The following is a 27086-nucleotide window of genomic DNA, read 5'->3' as shown; positions in this document are numbered from 1 at the left end:
TCTCCAGTGGTGATCAGTATATGTTGGGAAATAAGGATAAGGGGTTAGAAAGGGATAGTAGGAGAATAACTAGATGATTTTAGAAAGGTATATTGGAACAGAAAAGATGAACCAAGTCCTGCAGATAGGTGGGGTTATGAGACATTATGGAAAATAGACAGCCATAGATCCCTCCTCCCCTTTTTGTTTTTCTAGATTTCTCTGTAGCCCTGGCTATTCTGAAACTCATTTACTCTGTAGGCTAGGCTGGCCTTGAACTCAGAGATCTGCCTGCCTCTGCTTCCTAAGTGCTGGCATTAAAAGCAAACTCTCCCACTGCCTGACTATAAACCACTCTTTATACCAGAAACATACAGGACAGGAGTGACAATTTGCATCAGAGCAGGCCTAGATGCTTCTTTCCTACCAAAATCTTGTGGCAGTCTAACATAGCAATCTGGCTCTGATGCAAGCGGATGTATTCCACCAGCACAGCTATAGATGATAGCTTCATACCCACAGGAACTAACATCTCACAGCTCTAGCAAGTTTCTAGGCCTCCAATTTAGGGAAGCCCAAAGTCTTTATCAGGTCTTTATAGTTTCCAGGCAGTATGCACTCTATCAGTTGTGGGTTGTTTTAATTATATGCAGGGTTGCCTAGTGATAGAGTTGTCAGGGCAACTGAACTGGTTTGCTAGGAAAGGTCATATTTTCATGAAGAGAAAATGGTTTCACTGGCTTGTTCGTTTTCTGTTCTGTTGTGTGTTCTTTGGTAACTGCTTCTTTAAAAATTCAAAAGGCTTTGACAGTCTTCAGATGCAGGAATGGATAAGTAGGCAGCATTTAGACAGGAATGAATTTAAGCCATTCATTGGGAAAGAAAATCCTGTAGGGTGGATGCTTATAGGGAACTGTGTCTGAGATTGTCCACTGTTACCCATCCCCACGGCAGCATCAATATTACCAACTTGTCAGAAGTACAATTCTCAGGGTTACTCAGTCTGAAAACTCTGTGAGGTGACCGTTAAGCTCAACAGTTTAGCTTAATGAGCCTTTTAGGTGATGATTATGCAAGCTAATATTTGTGAGCTTCTATCTCAAACACCAAACAGGAAGTACAGAGCATACTCACAGCCCTCCTCCAAGGAGATACTTCCTCCAGCAAGATATACCTCCTAATCTTCTCAAACAGCCATCAGCTAGGGAGCAGGTTTTTAAATGTCCAAGACTTATGGGAGGGGACATCTCATTTGAAACCGACATATTTCACTTCCTGGCCTCATAGTCTTAAACATCACAGTCTCACTTATTTAAATGTCCAGAAGTATAAGAATTTAAGAAAGTGTGAGTGAACATAATTAATGACAGTGAGCTCAGCCTTGTGAGGAAAAAATAGTTGCAAACAAGAAGAGGAGTGTTCTAGAGCATAAACATGTGGTTCTGGTTAGACACCATCCTTAAAATAATACTCTAAATAGTGTACAGATTGGTGTGTTAAACTGGCCAGGAATCTCACCAATTCCAGAGAACCAGTTTTATTAATAGACTTGTAGAGTGTTCTTGGTAAATGTTTTTAATGAGTCCTAGATAAAAATATAACTTGATTTTTGTACTTAGTTTTATTTAATACTCAAATTTTCAAAGCTGAGTTTAAAAAAGATTACAATATTTGGTTCGACTTGTTTTTTTATAAAATTAGTCTCATGTAATATTTTCACTGAGTCCACTGAGGAGTATTTATAAAGGGCAGTTTGTATAAGTTGATTTTGCGATGCCACTAGGGAGTAGTAGTGATACCAAGGTTTTTAAGGTTCTAAAAATGTCAATATGAATTGAAATGAAGCCTAGTAACAAATGCTGCACAACAAGCTGATGGATGATAATTATTAAAATGTAGTGTAATTGGTAGTTCATTTACTAAAGGTTTGAAATCAGTGTTCACCACTATGCCAACATAGGCTGTTATAATATTAGGACTTTGATCTATAAAAAATTAAAGTTCATGTTTGTAGAACCACAGCTGTTCTTTGGCCAAAATTTGTATATGTTTATTAAAAATTTCCAAATTGAACTCTGCCTTACTTATTAGAGTATGGCTAGGGTCTAACTTTAAATTGCCTGATACTATGCTAGAGAAACAGAAACTTTTATTTGATTTTTTTCTGTGATTATCTTAGTCATGGTTTTGATAAATTTTATGGGAAATATTAGAATCTTAAGCTTTTTAGAATTTTAATGTTACACTATGTGTCCTTTACAGAAAAAGCTCTTTCTTATAGCAGACCTTGATCTACATTTGTTAGTATGCTCAGATTCACTAATGTCTGTCTGCCCCTCTCTGCTTTACTGAGCACAAAAAGACTCGTCACCCCTTTAAATCTGTTTCTAGTCATGACAAGACATTCAGCATGTGTCATGATAGTCACACTAGATCGCCTAAGAGGGAGCTAGAGCTAGAAAGTGAGGACATTGAATTATTAGTTCACATAAGGTTCATTGAGGAAGACAGACTAACATCGTGTGTGTGTTTTTTATGATTTATGTATCTTATTATTTTATGTATGTTACTGTTTTGCCTGAATGAGTGTCTGTGCACCATTTGCTCACCTGGAAGAAGGCATCAGACCCCCTGGTACTATAGCTATGAGCTACATTTGGGTGGTGGAAATTAAACTTGGGTTTTCTTCAAGAGTAACACTTTCTCTTAAGCACTGAGCCAATTCTCCAGCCCAGGATCGTGGTTTTTATCCCTGCACAAGGTACCGTTTAGACCACAGTTTCTTTTTCTTTTTTTTTTTCTCTTTTACTTAAACGATTTATTGTTTTATTTATTTTTTGTTATTTTTTTATTGAAAATAGATTTTTTTTTAAATTTTATTTTTTCTTATCAGTTACATTTTATTAACTCTGTATCCCAGCCGTGTCCCGATCCCTCATTCCCTCCCAGTCCCTCCCTCCCTCATCTCCACCGTGCCCCTTGCCAAGTCCACTGATAGGGGGGACCTCCTCCCCATTCATCCGATCCTGTTTTATCAGGTATCTTCAGGACTGGCTGCTCTGTGGCCTAACAGGACTGCTCCTCCCTTGGGGGGTGGGGAGGCCAAAGAGCCAGTCATTGAGTTCCTGTTAGAAATAGTCCTTGTTCCCCTCACTATGGGAAACCAATTGGTTACTGAGTTACCACAGGCTACATCTGAGCAGAGGTTCTAGGTTACATTCATACATGGTCCTTGGTTGCATGTCAGTCTCAGAAAAGACCCTGTGCCCAGATATGTTTGGTCCTTGTGGAGCTCCTATCCTTTCCTCATCAGACTAACTCCCCTTCTTTCTTATGATTCCCTGTACTCTGCCAAAGGTTTGGTCATGAGTCTTTGCTTTGAAAACACTGCTAGTTAAAGTTTTTCAAATGCGCTCAGTAGACTCCTGTCAATGTTTAATGTGCATCCCATCTGTCTTTCAAAACGAGGATTGATAATCTTACCCCATGTCCGCTCTCTTGATTATCTTTTTTAGGTGTATAGATTTCATTATGTTTATCATATCTTATAGGTCTATATAAGTGAGTATATACCGTGTTTGTCTTTCTCCTTCTGGGATATTTCACTCAGGATGATCTTTTCTAGGTCCCACCATTTGCCTGCAAATTTCATGATTTCCTCCTTTTTGATTGCTGAGTAGTATTCCATTGTGTAAAAATACCACAATTTCTGTACCCATTCCTCCGTTGAGGGACATCTGGGTTGTTTCCAGGTTCTGGCTATTACAAATAAAGCTGCAATAAACATGGTTGAGCAAATATCCCTTTTGTGTACTTGAGCAAACTTTGGGTATATACCTAGCAGTGGTATAGCTGGGTCTTGAGGAAGCACTATTCCTAATTGTCTTAGAAAGCGCCAGATAGATTTCCAGAGTGGTTGAACCAGTTTACATTCCCCCCAGCAGTGGAGGAGGGTTCCCTTTCTCCACAACCTCTCCAGCATGTGTTGTCCCTTGAGTTTTTCATCTTGGCCATTCTGATGGGTGTAAGGTGATATCTCAGGGTCGTTTTGATTTGCATTTCCCTGATGGCTAATGAGGATGAGCATTTCTTTAAGTGTTTCTCTGCCATTCGATATTCCTCTGTGGAGAATTCTCTGTTTAGCTCTGTTCCCCATTTTTTAATTGGATTACTTGGTTTGCTGCTTTTCAGCTTCTTTAGTTCTTTGTATATACTCGATATTAGTCCTCTGTCAGATAAAGGGTTGGTGAAGATTCTTTCCCAATCTGTAGGCAGTCATTTTGTTTTGATGACAGTGTCCTTTGCTTTACAGAAGCTGTTCAGTTTCATGAGGTCCCATTTATTGATTGTTGCTCTTAGAGCCTGTGCTGTTGGTGTTCTGTTCAGGAAGTTGTCTCCTGTGCCAATGAGTTCTAGGCTGTTCCCCACTTTTTCTTCTAACAGATTTAGAGTATCTGGTTTTATGTTGAGTAGACCACAGTTTCTTAAACCCCTTTCCATTGTTGGGGTTGGTTAAGAACACCCGCTGCTCTTGCACAGGACTCAGGTTCAGTTTCTATCACCCACATGATAGCTCACAATGTTCTGTAACTCCAGCTCCAGGGAACCCAGTGTATCATACATTAAAAAATACATTTAAAAAACCTTAAAAACCCTCCTCTTGTAACTGCTTATTACTCAAGAAAATTTTATGCCCCTTGCATATATAATAGGTATACAAATCAAACACTAATAATGAATCATAAGAACTTTATTTTAAAACAATTCTTTGGAATAGATAAAAATATATCTTTTCTTAAAAATGAAAGCAAATTTACATATCATTGAGATAGAAGTCTTTGTTTCTATATAAAGAATTAAATCTTAGCTGAATATTTGATACTGCAGAACACTACAACGTCATCAACATGTTATCAGACTTAATTGATACTTTTAAATTTGTAATTGTCAGTGTCAAATATATATGAATATATAGTACAAAATGGCAAAAGTATGTTTGGGGCTATTACAGAAATTGTTGGAAATTTGTTCTAATCACTTATTATTATTATTATTATTATTATTATTTAATTTGAGACAGGGTCTCTTTTGTTCCAGGCTATTCTCAGACTTCAACTTTTTATGTAGCTGAGGTTGACCTTGAACTCCTGATTTTCCTGCTTTAACTTCTCCAGTGCTGGAATTAAAGGCTTATGCCAACGTGCTTTGTGCTGAAATTTCATTTAGTGATCTTTATGTAAGACACAAGTCAGCAGCTCAGACAGTGCTTTTTATAAAAATTAAGCTGTATAACAGTATTAATTTAGTACTTGAATGCTTGAGGGATGGTGATAAGAAAATATTGTCTGTTTTTAGTAATGAAATCATTTTCTAAAAGAACAATAAACTTTATATGGACAGTGCTGCAGTTCCTAACATACAGTAGTCTGAGATTGAGCCAAAGTGTTTGTTGGTGTTGCCTGCTGTAGTAGCAAGTGCATGCAAAGTGTGTATATTGTGTGTTCAGAGCCAAGGCTGCAGGGAAGCCATGCAGTGCTATACAGGCAAGTGCAGCCAGACACACCTCAGATTTGTTTGATTTTGATTACTTTTTGGTCATTGTACCATCAGAAACCTTTGCCGTTGCCGGATTTTTTTGTGACTCTTTTTTTTTTTTTTTTTTTAATGATATACTTGACTTCATATTGGTTTGTGACCCATAATAGTAGAAGCTAGGATCTAGGTGTACTGGCTGGTTTTGTGTCAACTTGACAAAAGCTACAGTCATCAGAGAAAGAGGAGCCTCAGTCGAGGAAACCCTCCATGAGATAAGGCATCTTTTCAATTAGTGATCAGAGGGAGAGGGCCCAGCCCGTTGTGGATGGGGCCACCCTTGGGCTATTGGTCCTGAGTTCTGTCAGAAAGCAGAGCAAGCCAGGGTAAGAAAATGAGTAAGCAGCACTCTCCTTGGCCTCTGCATCAGCTCCTGCTCCATGATCCTGCTCTGTTTGAGTTCCTGACTCTCTTTGGAGATGAATAACAATGTGGAGATGTAAGCTGTACAAACCCTTTCCTCCCACTTGCTTTTTGATCATGGTGTTTAACTAACACAGTAGGAGTAGAAGGAATTGTTGCTACAATAGCTGTTTCAGCCAGTCTACTCACACTCTGTAGTTTAGTATAAGCATTTCTTACCTTGAGCTACATTACTCTTCAGTAGAGTAAGATTAGACAGTGGTCAGCCCTGAAATAGTAGGTATCCTGATGGGAATTTGCTTGACACAGCAGATGTCACATGCCATTACGGCTGTAAACACTCTTCAAGTCTTTTTAGGTCTTTTGTATTTCTTCTTTAAAAAATTGTTTATTCACCTCATTCTGTCCTTTTGCTTATTGGATGTTTTTTTTTTTTAATTTGGAGTTCTTTATATATTGAGATATTAATTCCCAGTCCCGTGTTTAGTTTTCCCACTCTTCATTCTGCTCATCATTTTCTTTGCTGTGAAGAAGCTTTTTAATTTTATGCAATCTCAGTTGTCAGTTCTTGGGTCGTGTCCTGTGTTTTTTGAGTCCATTTCAGAGGGCCGTTATATATGCTTATATTTTCCTCTAGAACTTCTATTCTGTTGAAGAGGCTGTCTTTTTTTTTTTTTTTTTTCCTAATGTATGTGTCAGACTCCTTTGTAAAGATTAAGTGGCTATTGATGTGTGGGTTTATGTATGGTTCTCTGTTCTGTTCTGTTGATCTGTGCCTGTTTTTGTGCCACTGAAATGCTGGTAATGTTACTGTGGCTTTCTAATATAGTTTGAGGCCTGGGATTTTGATACCTTTGGTATTGTCTTTTCTGTTTAAGACTTCTGTGGTTGGGACTAAAGAGATGGCTCAGCATTTACTAGCACTTGTTCTTGTGGAGGACCCAGGTTCAATTCCCAGAACCCACATGAGGAATGAAAACTGTCCGCAATTCCAGTTCCAGATGATCCAACGTTCTCCTCTGGCCTCAGCAGGCACCGTGTGGATCACATATATACATGGGGGAGGCAGTCAACAAGCCAGCCACTGACTTCATGTCAGCTAGAGTCAGATGGAAGGGGAGGAGGACCTCCCTATCTATGGACTTGGAGAGGGGTATGGGAGGAGATGAGAGAGGAAGGGTGGGATTTGGAGGGAATGAGGATGGGGGCTACAGCTGGGATACAAAGTGAATAAACTGTAATTAATATAAAAAATAGAAATTTAATTAAAAAAGAACATAAATCTAAAAGACTACTGTGGTTATTTGAGTTTTGTGTTTTTTTTTTTTTTGTTCTAGTTCTGTGAGGAATGAAATTGTGACTCTCAATGTTTAGTGTGTATGTATTTACAGTTGCTTTATCTGCTTAACTAATTACTTCCTTTATTAATATGTGGTGACCTTAACTCTTCTGGCTAATTTTGGTTTGGGTCTTCTTTTACCAGATATCAGCCATGTTTTTGGCTTTTGTTCTCTTGATACTGTTTTTAATCCTAGTCTTTTAATACAGGCAGCTAGTCCAGGTTTCTTTACTAGTGAGTTGAATCCATTTACATGTGAAGTTGTTACTGAGAGATGTTTATTCAGTCCTGTAGTTTGTTTGGTGTTTCTTTTCTTTCTTTGCTTGGCTGGATTATTGTTTTTTTATTTTCTCACCTGCTAAGAGTATAGGTTTCCTTGTTTATTTTTATTTTTTGTTATAGACAAGTAGCCTTCCTAGGTTTCTTTATCTTTCCTCTCCAGGAAATTTATTTCCTGTGCTTTTAGGACCTAAAACTTTTTTTTCCCCCATGCCTCTGGGCCCAGGCTTCTTTTCTTTTTCTTCTCTTCTTCCTCCTCCTTTTCTTTTCTCTTCCTCCTTTTACGTCCCTCCTCCTTTTCCTCCTCCTTCCTCCTTTTTCTCCTTCTTCTTCTTGGTCATGAGTTCTGTTCTTGATGTTAAATGAAAAGAAGTATTGCTTCATGACTGAAAAGGCCCTGATGACCTAGTAACTATTTTCCACGAAAAGCAACTAATGTTTATAGAAGTTCTTTAATACTAACCAACTAAATTTGTCTTGTGGTGGATCAAATCTGTGTCTTGTAAGCTAAACAAATGTTGAACCACTGAATTGTAGTGTACTGCCAAGCTCAGAATGTCAGTGGATGGGAAATAATTTACTTAAATCTCTTTCATAATTTTCATGTCTAATACATCTTATTCAATTCATTAATGATGTTTCATTTTGAAAGTATGTAGCGTTAGCAAACCTCTTTAGTTATAAAAAATGACATAATGTTGACATTTTAGGAGGATGTTATATTACATTTTAGAACTCCATTGATTCTGTTTGCTCTTTCCTTTTCTTTTTTACACTTTTAGCCGGCCCCGGAAAGTGTGCTTGTGTCCATATCTACCAGTGCATCCGCTCCAGATCTCCACCCACTTGTACATAATTCAGCATCCAGCAGAGGTGAGTTAAAGTTTGTACATGTAGTCTGCAGGTGGAAGCACGGATGTAAACACACTCGATAGTGTTTTAAAAAAGCCCTTATTAATGATAGAGTTATCTAGTAGATGATAGTTGGCAGCCACATGCTTGAGACAGTGTTTCATACAATTCTGCTCCTGTAGGGTAGAGATTTAGAATTCCAGAAGATTTGTATAAAATTGTATTTTATAGATATAATTTTTTTGAATGAGGAGCTCAGAAAAATTACTGCTTTTAAAGCTTTGTTTGTAGTCTTTTCTTGATAGAGTAGATCCTGACTTTGGCATTTTTCTCTTACAAGATGGATATGGAAGTAAAATTTCTTTGTGTTAGGTGGCTGCAACAAACACATTTACTTTGTACTGTGCCATCTGTGAAACTTTTTAATTAACACTCTTCTCTGTGTAGAATTAGACATGTGCCAGTGTGTGTGTACAGTTGTAAGTTTTGATTTGTGATGAGGGGATGTAAGGAAATCATAGACAATGATAAGTTAGTCAGTGTGAAACTAGTATGAATGCTGTAAATGGATTAAGTGTTAACCCAAGTGAGAAATCTTTTAGCATTTAGAACTCAGAACCTCTTATGTCCAAGCAGGCTTTAATAAAGAAATAATAATAGTAATTATTATTATTTTAAATCTTACAGTCTATATATAACAAATATATAACAAAGATGAAAAATAAATCAGCCTTTTTGTTTTCTGAATGATAAATACCGTTTCTTTGTTGTAAGTTGTTTGTTGGTAAGTTGACAGCAGGCTCTTGTGACTCTGGCTCCTTTGCCACAGGATTATCTTACTTCAGTTAAGATTGTAATATTGTACAAATTATATTTATAGAAAACAATAGCTCACTGGTCATAGAGGGTTAAAACCTGAATTTTGGTACAAATATAGTACTTCTCCATTTTTTTCTAAAGTATAAGATAACCTTCAAAGTGTAGTTTTAAAAGTTGATTTGTTATGGTTTTTATATTTTGAACAATTTTTACAGCTGTAAACACACACACACACACACACACACACACACACACACACACACACACACACACACAATCCTTAGTTTAGATGATGTGTCCACATCTAAATGTATCATATGGATAGACAAGTACATCCAATGGATTTTCCCAATCAGTTGAGGAACATTCTGGTCTTCAACTAGTTCACTAATACTAGGCTGCTTGTGTGTAGCTTTAGCACACTACGTTGCCTAAACAGATTTGACAATTTCATGGGTCTCCCATAAAAATGAGATTGAAACCATTTGGATGGGTTCCAGGGGGGAGATTTGGGGAAAGAGATACGGGAGAGAGGATTGCATGGGAGTGATGTAATGAACATTTCAAGAATAGGTACATAAATGTAAAAAGTGCTTAAAAACAAGAAGTTACTGCAAAAATAAGAAAAAAAATCTTTACAAGGAAGAAGTGTTATGCTAAGATACATAGCCTCGTGAACTGTGTATATGTAGCTATAATGATAGAAACACTGTTCATTGATTTAGCTAAAACCGTTATCAGATGTGAGGGTGAGCTTCAAAGTGAGCATTCAGAATGTTAACTTGTTATGAGAGGCTGTGCGTGCAAAGTTAAGAGTCATGGTTCTATGGCAAGATTGCCTGAGCTTCAGATGCTGATAGCTATGTATAGTCCATAACCCCGTACAAGTTAATAGTCTCTCTGGGCTTCAGTCTCCTCATTGGTAAGGTGAACATAATAAAAATTTCATTTCTTTACTGGTTTGTTGTTGAAAGTAAATGGATATTATATCTATATGTCATGCTTGGAATTGTGTATGTTAATGTTAGCTATGATGATCATCATCATTTGTAGCTTATATATAATATATGACATTGAAAAATCAAAATTGCAACAGACGTTATAGGAAATATGGAAATAATTCTCAGAAGAAGAAGCTAAGGGTTAAAGTGATTTCTTCTTGAAAGTGGTACTGGGGAGTAGACCTGGGGAAGTTACAGCATTTTAAATCTTTGTGATGATTTAATTTGGCATATATTACTTTGACAGAAGTTTGGAAAGCAAATGTCTCTATAGTGATATGGAGGGAGGAACATTCTATAAACACTGGAAAATTTTCCTAGCTCCACCTAAGGCACAGTGGCTGACTTCCTCCGCAGGGCTAATGATAGAGTTGTGACAAGAAAGATTGTTTTTAGCAGTAGAAGCTAGGATGCTGAAAAAAAAAAAAAAACAAAACTACTCATGGTGGTAAGCATTTTGCTGGATGTTTGGACTCCTGAAAGTGCAGCCCACTTCCATGGGGTGGGGGGGAGAAAGTAGGCTTTCTGGGGTGGTCAGTATTCTCAATGGTAATTACAATTGTATAAGAAAGCTACTTAGTATTCCATTGTGTATTCCATTTACACAATGGAATACTACTTCGCAATCAAAAAAGAGGAAATCATGAAATTTGCAGACAAATGGTGGGATCTAGAAAAGATCATTCTGAGTGAAGTATCCCAGAAGGAGAAAGACAAACATGGAGTATACTCGCTTATATAGACCTAAAAGATATGATAAACATAATGAAATCTATACACCTAAAGAAGATAATCAAGAAAGCGGACACGGGGTATGATGATAATCCTCATTTAGAAAGACAAATGAGATATGCATTGAACGTATGACAGGAGTCTACCGCAGAAAGCATCTGAAAGACTTTACCTAGCAGTGTTCCAAAGTAGATACCAAGACTCATAACCAAACCCTCGGCAGAGTGCAGGGAATCATATGAAAGAAGGGGAGTTTGATGTGGAAAGGATAGGAGCTCCACAAGGACCAAACATATCTGGGCACAGGGTCTTTTCTGACATGGACACTCAACCAAAGACCATGAGAGGATAAAACCTAGAACCTCTGCTCGGATGTGACCCGTGATAGCTCAGTAATCAATTGGTTTCCCATAGTAAGGGGAACAAGGACTATTTCTAACAGGAATTCAATGACTGGCTCTTTGACCTCCCCACTGCTCCCAAGGGAGGAGCAGTACTGTTAGGCCACAGAGGAGGACTTTGCAGCCAGTCCTGAAAATACCTGACAAAATGGAGTCATATGAAAGGGGAGGAGGTCCTCCCCATCAGTGGACTTGGAAAGGGGCAGGGAGGAGATGAGGGAGGGTGGGATTGGGGAGGGAATGAGAGATACAGCTGGGATACAGAATTAACAAAATGTAACTAACGAGAAAAATAAAATTAAAAAAAAAAGAAAGCTGCTTAGTGTTTCAGTATTTTACAGGAGACTTTTATGGTTTAGGGTCTTGTATTTGTTTTGTTGCTTAAGTTGTTCCATTTGTCCATTAGCCAGTCTCTAGATTTGTGGCTCTGTTGTTTTGACATGTCCTTTGTCTTATCTTTTGAACATTTTGCTATTCTTATGGTATAGAGATCTAGCCTATCATCTGCAAGCTGATGTGTTCAAAATATAATTACTTTGAAATGGAAAGCTTATCAGAATAAATTACTCAGTTTAACACAAATTTATATGCATTTATAATTTATTTAGTTTATTATTAAGATTTATTAATTATACATAATAATGGGTTTCCTTAGGGGTATTTGAATAAAGTATTTTCTCTATACAATCTATAATTCTAACTATTAGCCTGTAAATATATCTAAGTAGGTTTAAAAGTTTACTTGTGTTATACTTAATACTGATAAATTAGGGAATTATTACCACTTCTGAACCTCTGAACTTGAGTAAAATTTTTGAAAATATATTAAGCTAGAAAGCAAATGTTACTCAGGAAAGCTTTTCTTTCTGCCATGCTGATATTGACACTCAGGTCTTTGTACCTGATGAGCTAGCATTTTAAAGTGTTTGTGGGTAGTAACTTTATGCTTTATTTTTATCATTAAAGGAAAACAAAGTGTTGCGCACAGTCCCTCTGCTAGCAGCATGCCTTCCCCCAGACAAATTCACAGTAAAGATTGGCCGGCGCTTCAGTGAGGAGCAGTAAGTGGACTGAGTGACTGGGCAGCTGGGATAGTTTTTTTCTACAGAGAAATTTCTATGGGAGGGTGAAAAATTATGTCACTAGCCACTGGCTAGGAAAGCCTTGGCAGGAAATAATGAAGAGGAAAATGGAAGAACTGAAGCTGGGGAGACAGCATGCCAGTTTTCAGAATCTAAGGCTTCTGATTGACCTTTGAATTAGTGTCTCCATTTAGTTAGATGGTGAGAGGGGAGCTTTGCCTAGGCATTCACTACTATAGTAAAATTTTTGTTTTCCCTACACCTAATAAAGATATCTTAAAAATTATTGCTTTAGTTGGAGAAACAGTCTCATATTGTGCCCTGATATATTTTGTCCTTGTGGAGCTCCTGTCCTCTCCCGGTCATATTAACTTTCCCTTTTATCGTATGATTCCCTGCATTCTGCCAAAGGTTTGGTTATGACCTAGAACCCCTGCTCGGATGTAGCCCATGGTAGCTCAGTATCCAAGTGGGTTTCCCTAGTAAGGGGAACAGGATCTATTTCTGATGTGAACTCAATGACTGGCTCCTTTACCTCTCCCCCACCCCCCGAGGGAGGAGCAGCCTTTCTAGGCCACAGAGGAGGACTTTGTATCCAGTCCTGAAGAGACCTGATAAGCTAGGGTCAGATGGAAGGGGAGGAGGGCCTCCCCTAGCAGTGGACTTGGAAAGGGACAGGGAGGAGATAAGGGAGAGAGGGTGGGATTGGGAGTGAATGAGGGAGGGGGCTACTACGCCTGGGATACAAAGTAAATAACCTGTGGTTAATAAAAAAATAAAAATTAATTAAAAAATTATTGTTTTAGAGACGTTGACCTTGCAACCATTTGCCGGGACCCTGGTACATTAATATTATATCCAGGGGCTGAAGCTACTAATTTGGAAGAATTTATATTGGATTCTCCTGTTCATCCTTCCACAATCATCCTCATTGATGGAACATGGAGCCAGGCTAAGGACATGTTCTATAAGAATTCCTTGTTCCAACTTCCTAAACAGGTAAACTAACGACTTTAACAAAGAATAAGTATAATTGCTTAATTACATACTAGTTAGGTTTTTGTTGAAAAAAATATACTTTAATATATGAATTAAGTGGTAATGAAGTATATGCATTTGGATATGCTTGTGTTATAAGTGAGTATATATACTTTATATAGAGAGAAAATTTTAAATGTATCATCTCTTTATGTATATAAATGATTTTGTTAAGAAATATTATATTTAGCTAGACAGTGGTAGAGCACACCTTTAATCCCAGCACTTGGGAGGCAGAGGTAGGTGGATCTCTGAGTTCGAGTACACCTGGTTTATAGAGTGAGTTCCAAGATAGCCAGGACTATACAGAGAAAGCCTTTCTTGGAGGAAAAAAAAGAGATATTATATTTAAATACTTTGTTACTTAGTTCTTTTGGGGTAGCCATTATTATCATATGGTTCATCCTTCATTTTTCATATCTTTTTTTAACATTTAGTATGTGTGTGTGTTTATGTATGTATGTGTGTGTACAGCCTGGGAATTGAACTCAGGTTGTCAGGCTTGGTGGCCACTGCCCTTATCTTCTGTTCTTCAGATTTGGTATAATTTGTTGTAATCATGGGTTTTGAAGTATTGGGCCATGTTTGTATTCCTGGGGTGAAATTCCCAACTGTTGACGTTCCTTGTGTGGCTGGAGCATGTATTCTGTGTGATAAACTGTGATGCACAGGTTTATATGCTTTACTGGCAAGTTTGGACACTAAGGATGTTCTAATTTCACAGGGTAAATTGAAGAAATATTTCTTTATAGCCTAGAATTAGATCCTCTATAAAATTGAGATGGAATGCATTGGTGAAGCATTGGTCACTTAAAAAAGTAGCTTTTAAATCCCTTCAAGCTCTTCTGTGGACACTTTAAGTTTTCTAGTTACATTTGGTCTTTCTTTCTGTATTTCTCTAAAGGATTCTGTCCTTCAAGTGAGCAGTAGTAAAAGTTGTTAAACAGTTAATTTGTCTTGAATGTGTTCTTGTTTCTAATAATACACACTCAGATCCACACATACAGATACACAGACATACACCCATTTATAAACATACAGACACAGACTCATACGTTTTTCTCTTTACATCCCACAAGGTTTCTCTACTTTTAAAGCTTTTGTATTGTTTATAATTACTGTTACATTTTGTTTTCACTTCACTAATTTTATCTTGATCAATTTTTCAGTTGTAATTTTAATTGACATAAAATTATGGAGTACCTGTAATTCTCTGGGGCATGTATATATTGCTTAAGATCAATTTAGTGTGTTGGGTTCATTACCTCAAGTATTTATTGTTTCTTTTTACTGAGAACATTTCCTCAAACACTTATTATTTCTTTGTGGTGAGAATACACACCAAGTGTACTGGAGTGTAATCAGGGATTGTGCTGGTTTAGCAAGGTGATGGTTATAGGTTCTCCTCCAAGAGCCGTGACTTCCATTTGGTGCTAATGAAATTTAAATGTATTCCTTTCTATCCTCCAACTGTTCATCTTAAAAGCTTAACACACACTCATTCTTTTTTTTTAATTTTTATTTTTTTACTATTAGTTACAGTTTGTTAACTTTGTATCCCTGCTGTATCCCACTCCCTCTTTCCCTCCCAATCCCACCCTCCCATCCTCATCTCCTCCTTGCCCCTTTCCAAGTCCACTGCCAAGGGAGAACCTCCTCCCCTTACATCTGATACTGGTTTATCAGTCTCTTCAGGACTGGCTGCAAAGTCCTCCCCTGTGGCCTAGCAAGGCTACAAAGCAAGCCTCAACAGATACAAGAAGATTGAAATAATCCATTGTATTCTATCTCACCACCATGGACTAAAGCTGGACCTCAACAACAACGGAAATAACAAAAAGCCGGCACGCACGTGGAAACTGAACAACTTACTACTCATAGCTGGGTCAAGGAAGAAGTAAAGAAAGAAATTAAAGACTTCCTAGAATCCAATGAAAATAAAGGCACAACATACCCAAACTTATGGGACACATTGAAAGCAGTGCTCAGAGGAAAATTCATAGCACTAAGTGCCTTCAAGAAGAAATTTGTAACAACACATACAAACAACTTAATGGCCCAGCTGAAAACCCTAAACAAAAAAGAAGCAGATACACCCAAGAGGAGCAGACGGATGGAAATAATCAAACTCAGGGCTGAAATCAATCAATTAGAAACAAATAAAACTATTCAGAGAATCAATGAAACAAAAAGCTGGTTCTTTGAGAAAATCAACAAGATAGACAAACCCTTAGCCAAACTAACTAAAAAGCAGAGAGAATCTATCCAAATCAGCAAAATCAGAAATGAAAAGGGTGACATAACTCCATCAACTCATTCTTGATCATTTAGAATTTCTGAAATACATTTGGATCTGAATTTGAACTTAAGAATAAACATTCCTTCACTGCCTTCAGTCTAGCCAGAAATACCGATCACTTTAAAACAGATGCTACAACAGTGATGAAACATGAAATGGTTTAATTTTATTTCACAGATTCAGACTAAACCTTTAGAAAATGGAAATGGTAAATTTTTAATTTTTCCATAAATTATAGAATATAACCTCTTTGCTTTTGGTTCAATAAATGTGAAAAGTAGGAGTCACTTTCAAGTTGATTTGGAACATACATACCTAGCAAGAACCTTCAGTATCATCATAGCATACTAAAAAGTAGCTAAGGGCCAATAAAAAGTACATGAAATGTCATCGCTTATGTGGGCTGTATTTGTGCATTTCTTATATGAAGAGGGGTGTGTGTGTGTGTGTGTGTGTGTGTGTGTGTGTGTGTGTGTGTGTATGTATGTATGTTCTGAAAAAGAAATTTATGGGCCACAAAAGCAGCTGTCTTAGAGTATTGTATTTTCCAATAAAAAGCATTAAAGTTATGAAATACAAAGGCTGCTTGCATGTTTATATAGCAATTATAACCAATAATAAAAATTATTAGTAACTTCTAAAAACAGTGAAATACATTTTAATGTCATCTTTCTCCTGATTCAGTTTTATCTAAATTTCTTTCATTTATATGCAGGGTATTTTTCACATTATACAAAGAAAACCTCAATTCTTTTAAAAATTACTAGTAATGAGACAAGGTATTAGAAAGTCAAGTATTCTTAGCCATCTGTTCATAGCATGCACTCCTCATCTTTTCATAAGCAGAGACAGTTTTATCCACCATGCCTTATAATTGAGGTACATAATCAGACCAGCTGCTTCACTATGCCAAGCATGCCTGTCATGCAAGCAGTTCCTTTTTCTGAATTAATTGTGTCCACTGGACCAATTTAATATAGCACTTCTCTAGGATGAGTTTGCCAACAGTGACAGCTGTTGCATGGAAGTTTACAGTGTGTACCCTGCTCTGCACAACCTACTCTTATTGTGGCTATGCAGAACATTTCTGAATAATGTACTCCTCCAAAGAATTTACACAGTTAGGGACTTAAGCATCACCAGAAAATAATATGACTTTCTACAGCTACAGTCATTGATTAAAAACAAATACCAAGTCGTCTCACGTTACTAGACCCTTTCAGACATGACTGCAACTCACAAGTTACATGAGATCAAGACACTAATATTTAATAAACAAACAAAATGAGACTAACATAATGGTTTACTAATCAATAAATGATACTTGCTGCCAAGCCTAGTAACCTGTGTTCGATGCCCAGGACCCCAGGACATGGTAGAGGGAAGAAACCAACTCTCATAAGTTGTCCTCTTACCTCTACATACACACAGTGACACAACATGTATGTACACACACACTGTCTACAAATTTTATATAAAAACAAGAACACAAAATAATCTAGCTCAATGCTAATAAAAATACATTGTCATAATATAAACCATAAAAATGGAGCAAACTGGCCTTCATTAAATAAAAAAACTTGTTATTCAAACCCAACATTAATAAATGCAAAGCAAGGTGTAGATTGAAATAAATATTTGTGATATATAAATCTGACAAGGGCTTTGTAGCTATATTTTAAAATCTTGCATTTCAATAATAGAAATTCTTCAAGTAGGAAAGGATAGACACTTGAAGAAATTCAAATGACAAAGCACAAAAAGATGCTTGACATCATTGATGATAAGGGGACACAAAGATGAATTATATAACAATGCGGTACAGGCTACTATACTTAAAATGGCCAAGAACAAAGTTAGATAAAAGACAGAGTCCACTTGTAGGTATTTGTCCACCCAAGACAAATGAAAGCATGTAACTCAAAAGACTTGAGAATGTTCAAAGCACCATCATTGTTCTTTCTCCTGTCTGAGAAACATACTATCATGCTATCAGACATTCCTGATCATTTTTTGATCTCTTCTAACTAAACCTTTCATAGCTCGTGTCCAGTTGCCCCTTAAGCCGGGAGGTCTAGTTTCCGTCTCTGCACTGTAATAAAACTTATCTTACTAAAAGTAGCACTGCAGCAATTATCATGTCACTAAAACTGATGGACACTTATGTCCTTAACCTTAACTGACCCAGCAGCAGTGTTCAACTGTGGTGCAAGTCTATTGCTCTGCTGTCAGGACACCAGACTCCCCTGGCTTCCCTTCTATCCATCAGGCTACACATTCGGTCTCCTTTACAGGATAAGCCCCCCTCCACATTAGACACTTCAGTTTCTCTAAGCCTAATCTTATATACTCTCCTGTTCCCCTTCCTTTTTTCAGAGCTGAGGAATGAACACAGGGCCTTGTGCTTGCCAGGCTACCACTGAGATCAATCCCCAACCTTCTCCCTGTCTGTCTTTATTTTAATCTGTGCTTTCATTCTAGATAATAATATTCATATCCTCACTTAACTCACTATATCTCTGGAAATGAATGGAAGCTCCTAACTACTTCAAACTCAAGATTGAGAATGTATTGCTTTAAAGAGATTCTGAATTATTAGTGCCATTTAAACAAGAATAGTGCAGAAAACCTGAATGAAAACATACTATGTACAAACAATTCTATAGCTAATTAATAATTTAGGATTATCATATTGAAGTGACATACATAAATGGAAAGAGCATTAACAGCCAGGCTCAGTGGCCCACTCCTGTAATCTCAGCGCTTGGGGAAGCAGAGGCAGCTGGATCTCTGTGAGGTCAAAGCCAGCCTGGTTTACAAAACGAGTCCAGGACAGCCAAGGCTGCACAGGGAAACCCTGTCTCATCACCAGTCCCACTTCCAAAGAGAGGGAGGCAGGGAAGAAGGGGGAGACAGAGAGAGAGAGAGAGAGAGAGAGAGAGAGAATGAGAATGAGAATGAGAATGAATTAAGTATCTCAATGTCAGTACACACTAATGTGAAAAAGAATGTGTAAAATTCAGGTTATACCCAAAGAAGGTGACCAAAATTACTACTTTTTTTTTCAATCTGAAAAGGTGCTTTATGCAGGGAATTTTTAGTTCAGAACATGGCTGTTCTGTCAAGAGATCACATCAGAAGACCTTTTAGGTCTGTGTGATCTGGCTGGAATACAAACATGCCTTTAATCCAGGAGACAGAGGCAAGCAGATCTGAGTTCAAGGCCAGCCTGGTATAGAGCAAATTTCAGGTGAAGAAAAACTTAGGTCCAGGTGTGGTGGTACATGCCTTTAATCCCAAACAAGGAAGATAAGGTTAGTTTGTAGAAGGAAGCACCCATGGTTGAAAGTGATGTCTAATTGAGTGGCAAAAAATAAAAAATAAATAAAAATAAAAAGTGATGAATGAGAGAAAGATTTGACAGAATAGGATATGTCCAACTCTCATGAGAACAGAGAGGAAAGGGAAGGTATTTAAGGGGCAATGCAAAGAGAGAAGGGGTGGGGTGGGGAGAGGAGGTAGTTTTTCTGGGACAGTAATAGGTTGCAGAGAGAGAGAACTCAGTTGAAGAACGAATGTGCCAGAAAATGAGAAGGAGCTAGAAGATTAGAAAAGATTGCTGGAATTAGTTTGAGACCAAGCAGAACAATTCAGAGGCTGAGAGAAAAGCCAGATTGAGTAAGTTAGCTGGGAGAGGAGTTTGAGCCAGAACAGCTGAGTTGACCCAACCAGCTATGGGCACAGAAAGAACAAGAAAGGGTGAGCTTATTAAGCAGTAAGTCTCAGAGGCTGAAAACATTTTAGGCCGAGGTTAGATTGGAAGGAGGCTAGAAGCTTCCAGGACTAGGCCTAGGTCAGTAGAAGGAGGTAGTAAGCCTCTGAGACAACAATTGAAACAGGAGAATAAAAGTTTCTTTTACAACATTATTTTCTTTTTAATTGAAAACAGACTCTTCTCTTACACATCAGCCAGATCACAGTTTTCTCTTCCTCCACTCCTCCTAGCTCCCCCCACAACTCCCCCAAAACTTCTTATTACAAGGTCTTAATTACAAACAATAGTCAACCAGAAATCACTCTATCTAGTGACAAGGACAGTTAAGAGTTAGAGGGAGTCAGCCCATTGTGCTACTTTTGGAACTAGTGGTTTGAGTACTAGTGGTCCAAGTCTAAAGCAAAACCTAAAACACTAGAGACTTAAGGCAGAGTCTAGGTCCTGTTCAGTAAGCAGAATGTGAACTGAGAACTCAGGGCTAAAACTAGCTCATCTAGACAGAGTATTACAAAGGAAGGAGCACAGGTTCACCTTATAGCCTGCTGCCTCAACCAATGCAAAGTAAGATGACAACAAAAGGAAGAAATGAAGAGAAAGAAAGAAAGAAACAAAACAAGAAAGAAAGGAGAAGAAGAAAATAAAAGAAAAAGAAAGGAAAGAAAGAAAGAAGCAAAACAAATTTAATGTCTGGACAGAGAGAGACCCATAGCTATCCCTAAAAACCAGAGGTACCTAGCAAAGATTAAGAGCAGCAGAGGGATTTGAAGTCAGAAGACTCCTCTTTTCATTCCTTTCTTCCTTTCTCAAGCTTGCTAAGTACTCTGAATTTCGGTTCATAATGACATGAAATCATTATTAATATTTATTTAGACATAAATTTTTATTAAAAAATTTATGGAAAATTATTTTATAACATGTAATACCTCCATAAAGTTGTCATTTATTATAAATACTAAAATATAATACAAGTATTAAATATAAACAAATAGACACTAACATAGGAGCGCTGAATGAATATGTACATGAAAAGATTAAATTATTCCTAGATAAGACTTGAAGATTCTCCATGTTATATAGAGGGAAGGGCTACAAGGTCTCTCAGGAGCTACAAAGTAATGAGTAAACAAGAAATATTACTGATAACACGTTGGAAATGTTTCTATATTAAGTAAATTAATTTCTAGTCATAGAATAGAATAGAACCTGTAATATTTTCAGTAAATAGAATTCTTTCCTCCATAGTTTTGGAAAATAAAACTTCTGGTTCACCTTAGCTTTTCATTTTACATGCTGGCAAGACTTTCATTTCCAAATAAAAAATGAGTACAAAAAAATGAGTACAAAAAGGTTGAGAATAAAAAAAAAGAATAGACACTCTATAACGTCTATTACATTATATTATTATTACATACAATCAGAACATTGCTTGTCTTAGAAATCCAGAGACAGAAGAGGATGTTATATAAATAAGAAAATAAAGGTATGAATAACATGCACACAGAATCATTCAAAGAATGAAAAGATGTTCCGTAAGGTTTGAAAAGATAGTTGGGGATGAAATGAAAGAATTACTTTTAGGTCCAAATGGCCCCCAAAAGGCAATGTCCTAAATGGAAGGGTTCTGACCTGGTAAACAGAAGGACTGTTATTGGGTAAATAAAAGCATAAAGATGAGTTTCTATTTTATCAGGAAAACCACTGGCCTCCCTTACCTACCCCCAATGTTCAAACTGTCTCAGGCAAGGACATCTGGTTCTCCTGGTCAATCTGAATAGCCTGTATCAACTCAAAGACCAACCCTGCTGACTGTCATAAAATCTGCTTGCTTTGCCACCATTTTGCTTCTCTCTGATCCCCACCATATCCCCAATAAACATTTTGATTCCCCAGTAAATCTTCCTTTCTATGCATGGAGTAGTCCAGTGCAGTGGCTTTACTGTGCTCTCACTTATAATAATCAGCTTACATATAACATATATATATATAAAACTGTAGTACTGAATTCCCCATATATATACATATACATATGTATATATATGTATATATATGTATATACATATACATATGTATATATATGGGGAATTCAGTACTACAGTTTTTCTTCCTAATAATAAAAGTACAAAGTAGTCCAGTGGCAGCACTATCTAATGGGAACAGTGAAATCATAAAGCCAGCACAGCTGCTTGACAAAGATCCAGCAAAGTTGAGCCTAGTGATGCAATCGTTGTGGTGCAATCTCCCACTCTTTTGGCCTTGATATCTACATGTCCCATGCTTGGGGGTCTTTATTATTTGTACAACTTGGGATATTGTATTGATGGAAATTTTGTTATGAATCATTTATACCTTCTTCCAGGAGTGCTGCTTCTCTGCTTTCCCAGGAATGTCCTGACTGAAATACTATTCCCACTTTTAGGGAGATATCCTTATCTGGCCATGCTTTAAGATCTTCCTTATACCCTGAAGGTTGTAACTCAAATAATTATGCCAGAGACCTCCTTATGAGGTTCTGACTCAAAGGTACTCTTGGCACATCTGCCCCTACACTTACTCAGGAACAAAATAATCAGAACAAAGTAAACTTAAAATGGTAAACAATATTCAGTAGGCTAGAGAACTTGGCCAGCAGATCAGATTAAAAGCCTCTTCCTACTACAGATGGACAAAGAATGGTATGGATTAAAGATAAAAGAATAAAATATTAAAACCTCCCATTCTTAGAAAAACTAAACTCATACAGGGCCACTGTGGTGTCATATGACCAAGGAAGAAAAGAATACCAAGATTAGATATATAAATAAATTTTATAAGTATGTAAAATATAAACATTGTATTATGGCAGATATTAGATAATAACTGAAGCAACTTCAGCTTAGAGACTTTTCTGGGGCCTAATGACAATTAGCACTCTTTTAAAAGTTGATGATATATTGCTTGGGACATGACCATCTGCCCATGCTGGCTTAGATACTTTCTTTTTTTCTAGTGCCCTTGAAACTACAAGCGCTATTGGCCTGAAAACAAGCTGTCATGCTTTGGGAAAATATGCCCTTGAAACTGCTATATTGTTAAAAGTTGGGTTATGGGACTGATGAGGAAATTGATTTTAAAAGACGATTCTCTCTGTCAGGGTTTATCAATAATGACTAAACTTATCACCAAGTGGAAGTTAAAACTCGTGTCTGGGGACAAAAATGATACGATCTATGTTTTGGAACAACATGCCTCTATTCCTGCCTAATAAATTTTGTATAAATTAGCACACAGACTGCTAGTCAGAGAGGATGTAAAACTCCTCCTGATCTCAGTTTCTGACTCGTTCCTCTCTTGCTGCTCTTGCATCCATCCTTTTTCAGGCTCTGTCCACACCCGGGGCTGGACCCCGGCAGTACAGGATATAATTGATCTGTCTAGTCAGGGTAATCTGATTACTTAATTGGCATTTAGGATGCTAATATCGTAAAAGCTATATACATGTGTTCCAACCAACAGTCTGAGTCTACCTTCCAGCTATACCTGCCAGTGTGCCAGGTGTTTGCAGAAGCTACCTGCCCCTATAGTCAAGACCGATTGATGAAAATCTCAGTGTGAGCTCTGTCAACAGCATGCTGACCTGTGACTGGATTGTGAGATACTGGAAAATAGCTGATGCTTTGAGATACAAAGTTTCAGTGTAGTCTGCTATCCAGTGTTCTAAGGGTCCCCACAATTCAAGACCCAGAATTCAGTGACTTGCCAGCACTAAAATTACCCAGAGTCAAACTTTTGACTAAGAATTATTACAGCAAAAGAAGTAAAAACAAAAGCAACAAACGACCCATGAGGCCTGGTCCCAGGGAAAGCACACGTGAGGTTCCTAGAGACCTCTACCGGCGATATATTAAAGGTATGCCGTTCAACACTCCAGCAGTGAGCTGTGACAGTGTGAGCAAGAGGAGCTCCTCAGAGGGAGTGTCCCCTGTTCTGCTGGGGGCCAGGCATGCAGGTGCCTTCCGCCTCACACACGCCAAATGTCGGATTCCCAGAGTAAAACTGGCGCGTGTCTACAGCACACTGTGTGCACTGGCAGTTAGAGCACAGTGTGCCACTCCCCTCTTAAAGGAAGCTTTCTATCAGTGCATGTTTCTGAGCAGTCTCAGGTGTTCTCTGCACAGGCAGTAACAGGCAAATGGGACAGGTATCACTAACACGGGTATTGTTAAGAAAAATGGGGCAGAGCCAACCACAAAACAGCATTGGTAACACTCTTGTGAGAAAATTAAAAGCAATTCACAGAAGTGAGTATCAAATCAAAGTGTAAATAATATTCTTTATGAATTACACATCACTATAGAAAATTCTTAATTGTAGTCACCTAGGTGAACCTTGATATATGCTATTTTCATGCTACTAATAAAAATTACATAAATTGAAAGGTAATTTTTTAATAACCAGTCTTCTCTACATCCCTGTCACAGGCCCACAGTAATGGAGCAGACAGCCAAGGACTCAGAATAAGTCTTTACCCTGGTTTAGGCCAGGTGTTTTGTGACAGAAACACAGAAGCAACTAACTCAATAGTGAACAATAAATTAATTTAAGCGTAATTTAAATGACTGTAGAAAATATGATTATGAAACAAAATTAATTATCTGAAGGATGCTACATAATAATTTAATATTATAAATTTAATGAAAACAAAATAATATGACCACATGAACAGCCAATTGGGATGCTAATTATAGTTTTTTTTTTTTTTTTTTTTTACTTATTTCATAAGAAGCTAAAAAGCAAAAGAGCATTAAAAAGTACAAACCAAGCCGGGAAGTACTGGCACAAACCTTTAATCTGAGCACTAAAGGAGACAGCAGCAGATGGTTTTCTGAGTTCAAGGACAGCCTGGTCTACAGAATGAGCTGGGTATCAACAACAACAGAAATGATAGAAATCTGACAAACTCATGAAAATTAAATAACTACTGAATGAAACAATGGGTCAAGACATAACAAGCTGAAGACTTTCTAGAAATGAAAATCACTACTGAATTAAAAAAAATGGGTCAAGACATAACAAGCTGAAGACTTTCTAGAAATGAATGAAAATGAATACACAACATACCTAAACTCATGAGACATAATGAAGGCGGTTCTAAAAGCTAAATATGCTAAGTGTCTATAAAAAGTAAAACAACAACAACAAAAACAAAACCTCACACTAGTAACTAACAGCACACCTGAAAGCTCTAGAAAAAAAGAAGAAATTGCACCCAAAAGAAGTAGATGGCAATAAATAAACTCAGGGCTGAAATTAATAGAAACAAAAGCAATACAATGAATCAATGAAATAAAGAGTTGGTTCTTTAAGAAAAATCAATAAGATTGACAAACCCTTAATCAAATTAACTAAAAGGCAGAGAGAATATTTAAATGAACAAAAATAGAGATGAAAAGGGGACCAAAGCAAAAGACACCAAGAAAACCCAGAGAGTCATAAGGACATAATTAAAAACCCATACTCTACCAAATTGAAAAATCTAAAAGAAATGGATAATTTTCTTGATACATACATTTACCAAAGTTAAATCAAGATCAGATAAACAATTTAAACCCATAATCCCTAGTGAATAGAAGTAGTCATTAAAAGTCTTCCATACAAAGAAAAGCCCAAGGCCAGATGGTTTCAGCTCAGAATTCTAACAGACTTTCAATGCCAATGCCTCTCAGATTATTTCATAAAACAGAAACAAAAAGAACATGACCCAATTCATTCATAGTTACCCTGATACCCAAACGACATAAAGACCCAACAAAAAAAAGGGGATTACAGACCACTTTCTCTTATGAACATAAATGAAAAGATTCTCAACAAAATACTTGTAAACCAGCTGGGCGGAAATGACTTTAATCTTAGCATTCTGGGAGGCAGAGGCAGGTGGATCTCTAAGTTTGAGACCAGCCTGGTCTTCAGAGTGAGTTCCAGAACAGTCGAGGATACAAAGAAGAACACTGTCTTGAGAAAAAATAAGCAAACCAGCCAAAAAACTTGCAAACCGCATCTAAGAACACACACACAAAAAAACCAAAAAACAAAAAAAACCATCCACCATGATCCAGTATGCATCATTTTGGAGATTCAAGTATGATTCAGTATACGAAAACCAATGAACAATATAAACAAACTGATAGAAAAGAAATGATCATCGCATTAGATGCACAGAAGGCATTTGACAAAATCTAACACCCTGTTATGGTAAACACAATAAAGGTAGTTTACAGCAAGCCCGTAGCCAACAACAGCTTAAGTGGAGAGAAACTCAAAGCAATTCCACAATAATCAGGAACAAGGCAAAGTTGTCCTCTCTTCATGATTTTTTTTTTTTTTTTGTTGTTGTTGTTGTTTTTCCAGACAGGGTTTTATCTGTGTAGCCCTGGATGTCTTCAAACTCAGAGTGATCCACATGTCTTCCCCTCCTGTGTGCTGGGATTAAAGGCATGCACTAGCATGCCTAGCCATACCTTTTCAGTATAGTTCCTGAAGCCTTAGCTAGAGCAATAACACAACTGAGGAAGATCAACGGGATACAAACCGGAAAAGAAATCAAAGTATCTTTTTTTGCAGGTTATATGATAGTATACATAAGTGACCATAAACATTCCACATGTAAATGTTTACAGCTGATAAACAATTTTAGCAATGTAGCTAAATACAAAATTAACTAAAAAAAAAAAAAATCAGTAGCCTTCTACTGAGAGACAGAAGGTTAATGGGGAGAGGGGTCATTAAGGTCTTTTTAGACTACTTTGTGCTGATTAGGGGCATTGAGTACCTAGGGGCAAGTCCAGTCTTTGTCTACAGGATATTTTCAATTTCTCATGATCACTTGAGGAACCAGCAGAGGAACTGCTGTGCCTTCTCTCTTGGGACTCTGGTCTTTTTACACCCTCTCTAGAGTTCCTAGAAATAAACTGTCATCAGCTGGCAGAATCACGCCGCTGGCAGAATCACGCCCCTGCCAGAGCCTGCATGAGGTAAATAGTCTGCTGCTGTGGACAGTCTGAGGCAGCGCCATATCCCACACCTGGGATTAAAAGAAAAACATGTTTACGCAACATAACTGGGTTTTTAAAGACACCAAAATTCTCACTGCATTTCTCCTTTTCTGTTTTATCCCAATAATCGTACTGAGTTTAGTGAGAAATTAGAGACATTATTAATGAAATAAACACTTTTCAAATCAGTGGTCAAGGTTTTTGTTTTGTTTTGTTTTGCTATAACCTGGTAACTCTCAGATGCTGTTGTCTGTTGTACGTTTTGGTGCTGAACCTTGAGCTTTGTGGCTCCAAAACTGCTTTCTGATGGCAAGAAATTATCTTGTATGTCCCTCTTGGACCTGTACTCATTAGTCCAGTTACTTCCTTTATCACAGTGTCTACAGACGCTAGGAAGCCTTGGCAATTCTTACTGAGAACCCAGTGCTGTCATGTCATAACATAACATAACATAACATAACATAACATAACATAACATAACATAACATAACATAACATAACATAACA

At 37.3% G+C, this 27086-nt stretch overlaps 1 protein-coding gene across 1 annotated transcript in view; it reads left to right on the top strand.

The window, feature by feature from the left end:
- The window catches only part of Dtwd2 (DTW domain containing 2), a 56424-nt gene that overhangs the window by 17243 nt on the left and 12095 nt on the right, over positions 1-27086 (top strand). Inside the window, exons 2-4 of the mRNA XM_055622932.1 lie at positions 8335-8425; positions 12324-12418; positions 13246-13438. Of these exons, the coding sequence (XP_055478907.1) occupies positions 8335-8425; positions 12324-12418; positions 13246-13438 (379 nt within the window). The remainder of the gene's footprint in view (positions 1-8334; positions 8426-12323; positions 12419-13245; positions 13439-27086) is intronic.

This window comes from Psammomys obesus, unplaced genomic scaffold (genome assembly GCF_907164565.1).
Source record: "Psammomys obesus unplaced genomic scaffold, mPsaObe1.curated_primary_1811, whole genome shotgun sequence".
Taxonomy (NCBI): domain Eukaryota; kingdom Metazoa; phylum Chordata; class Mammalia; order Rodentia; family Muridae; genus Psammomys; species Psammomys obesus.
Note: the sequence above shows the minus strand (reverse complement) of the source record. Positions and strands in the feature narration are given on the sequence as shown.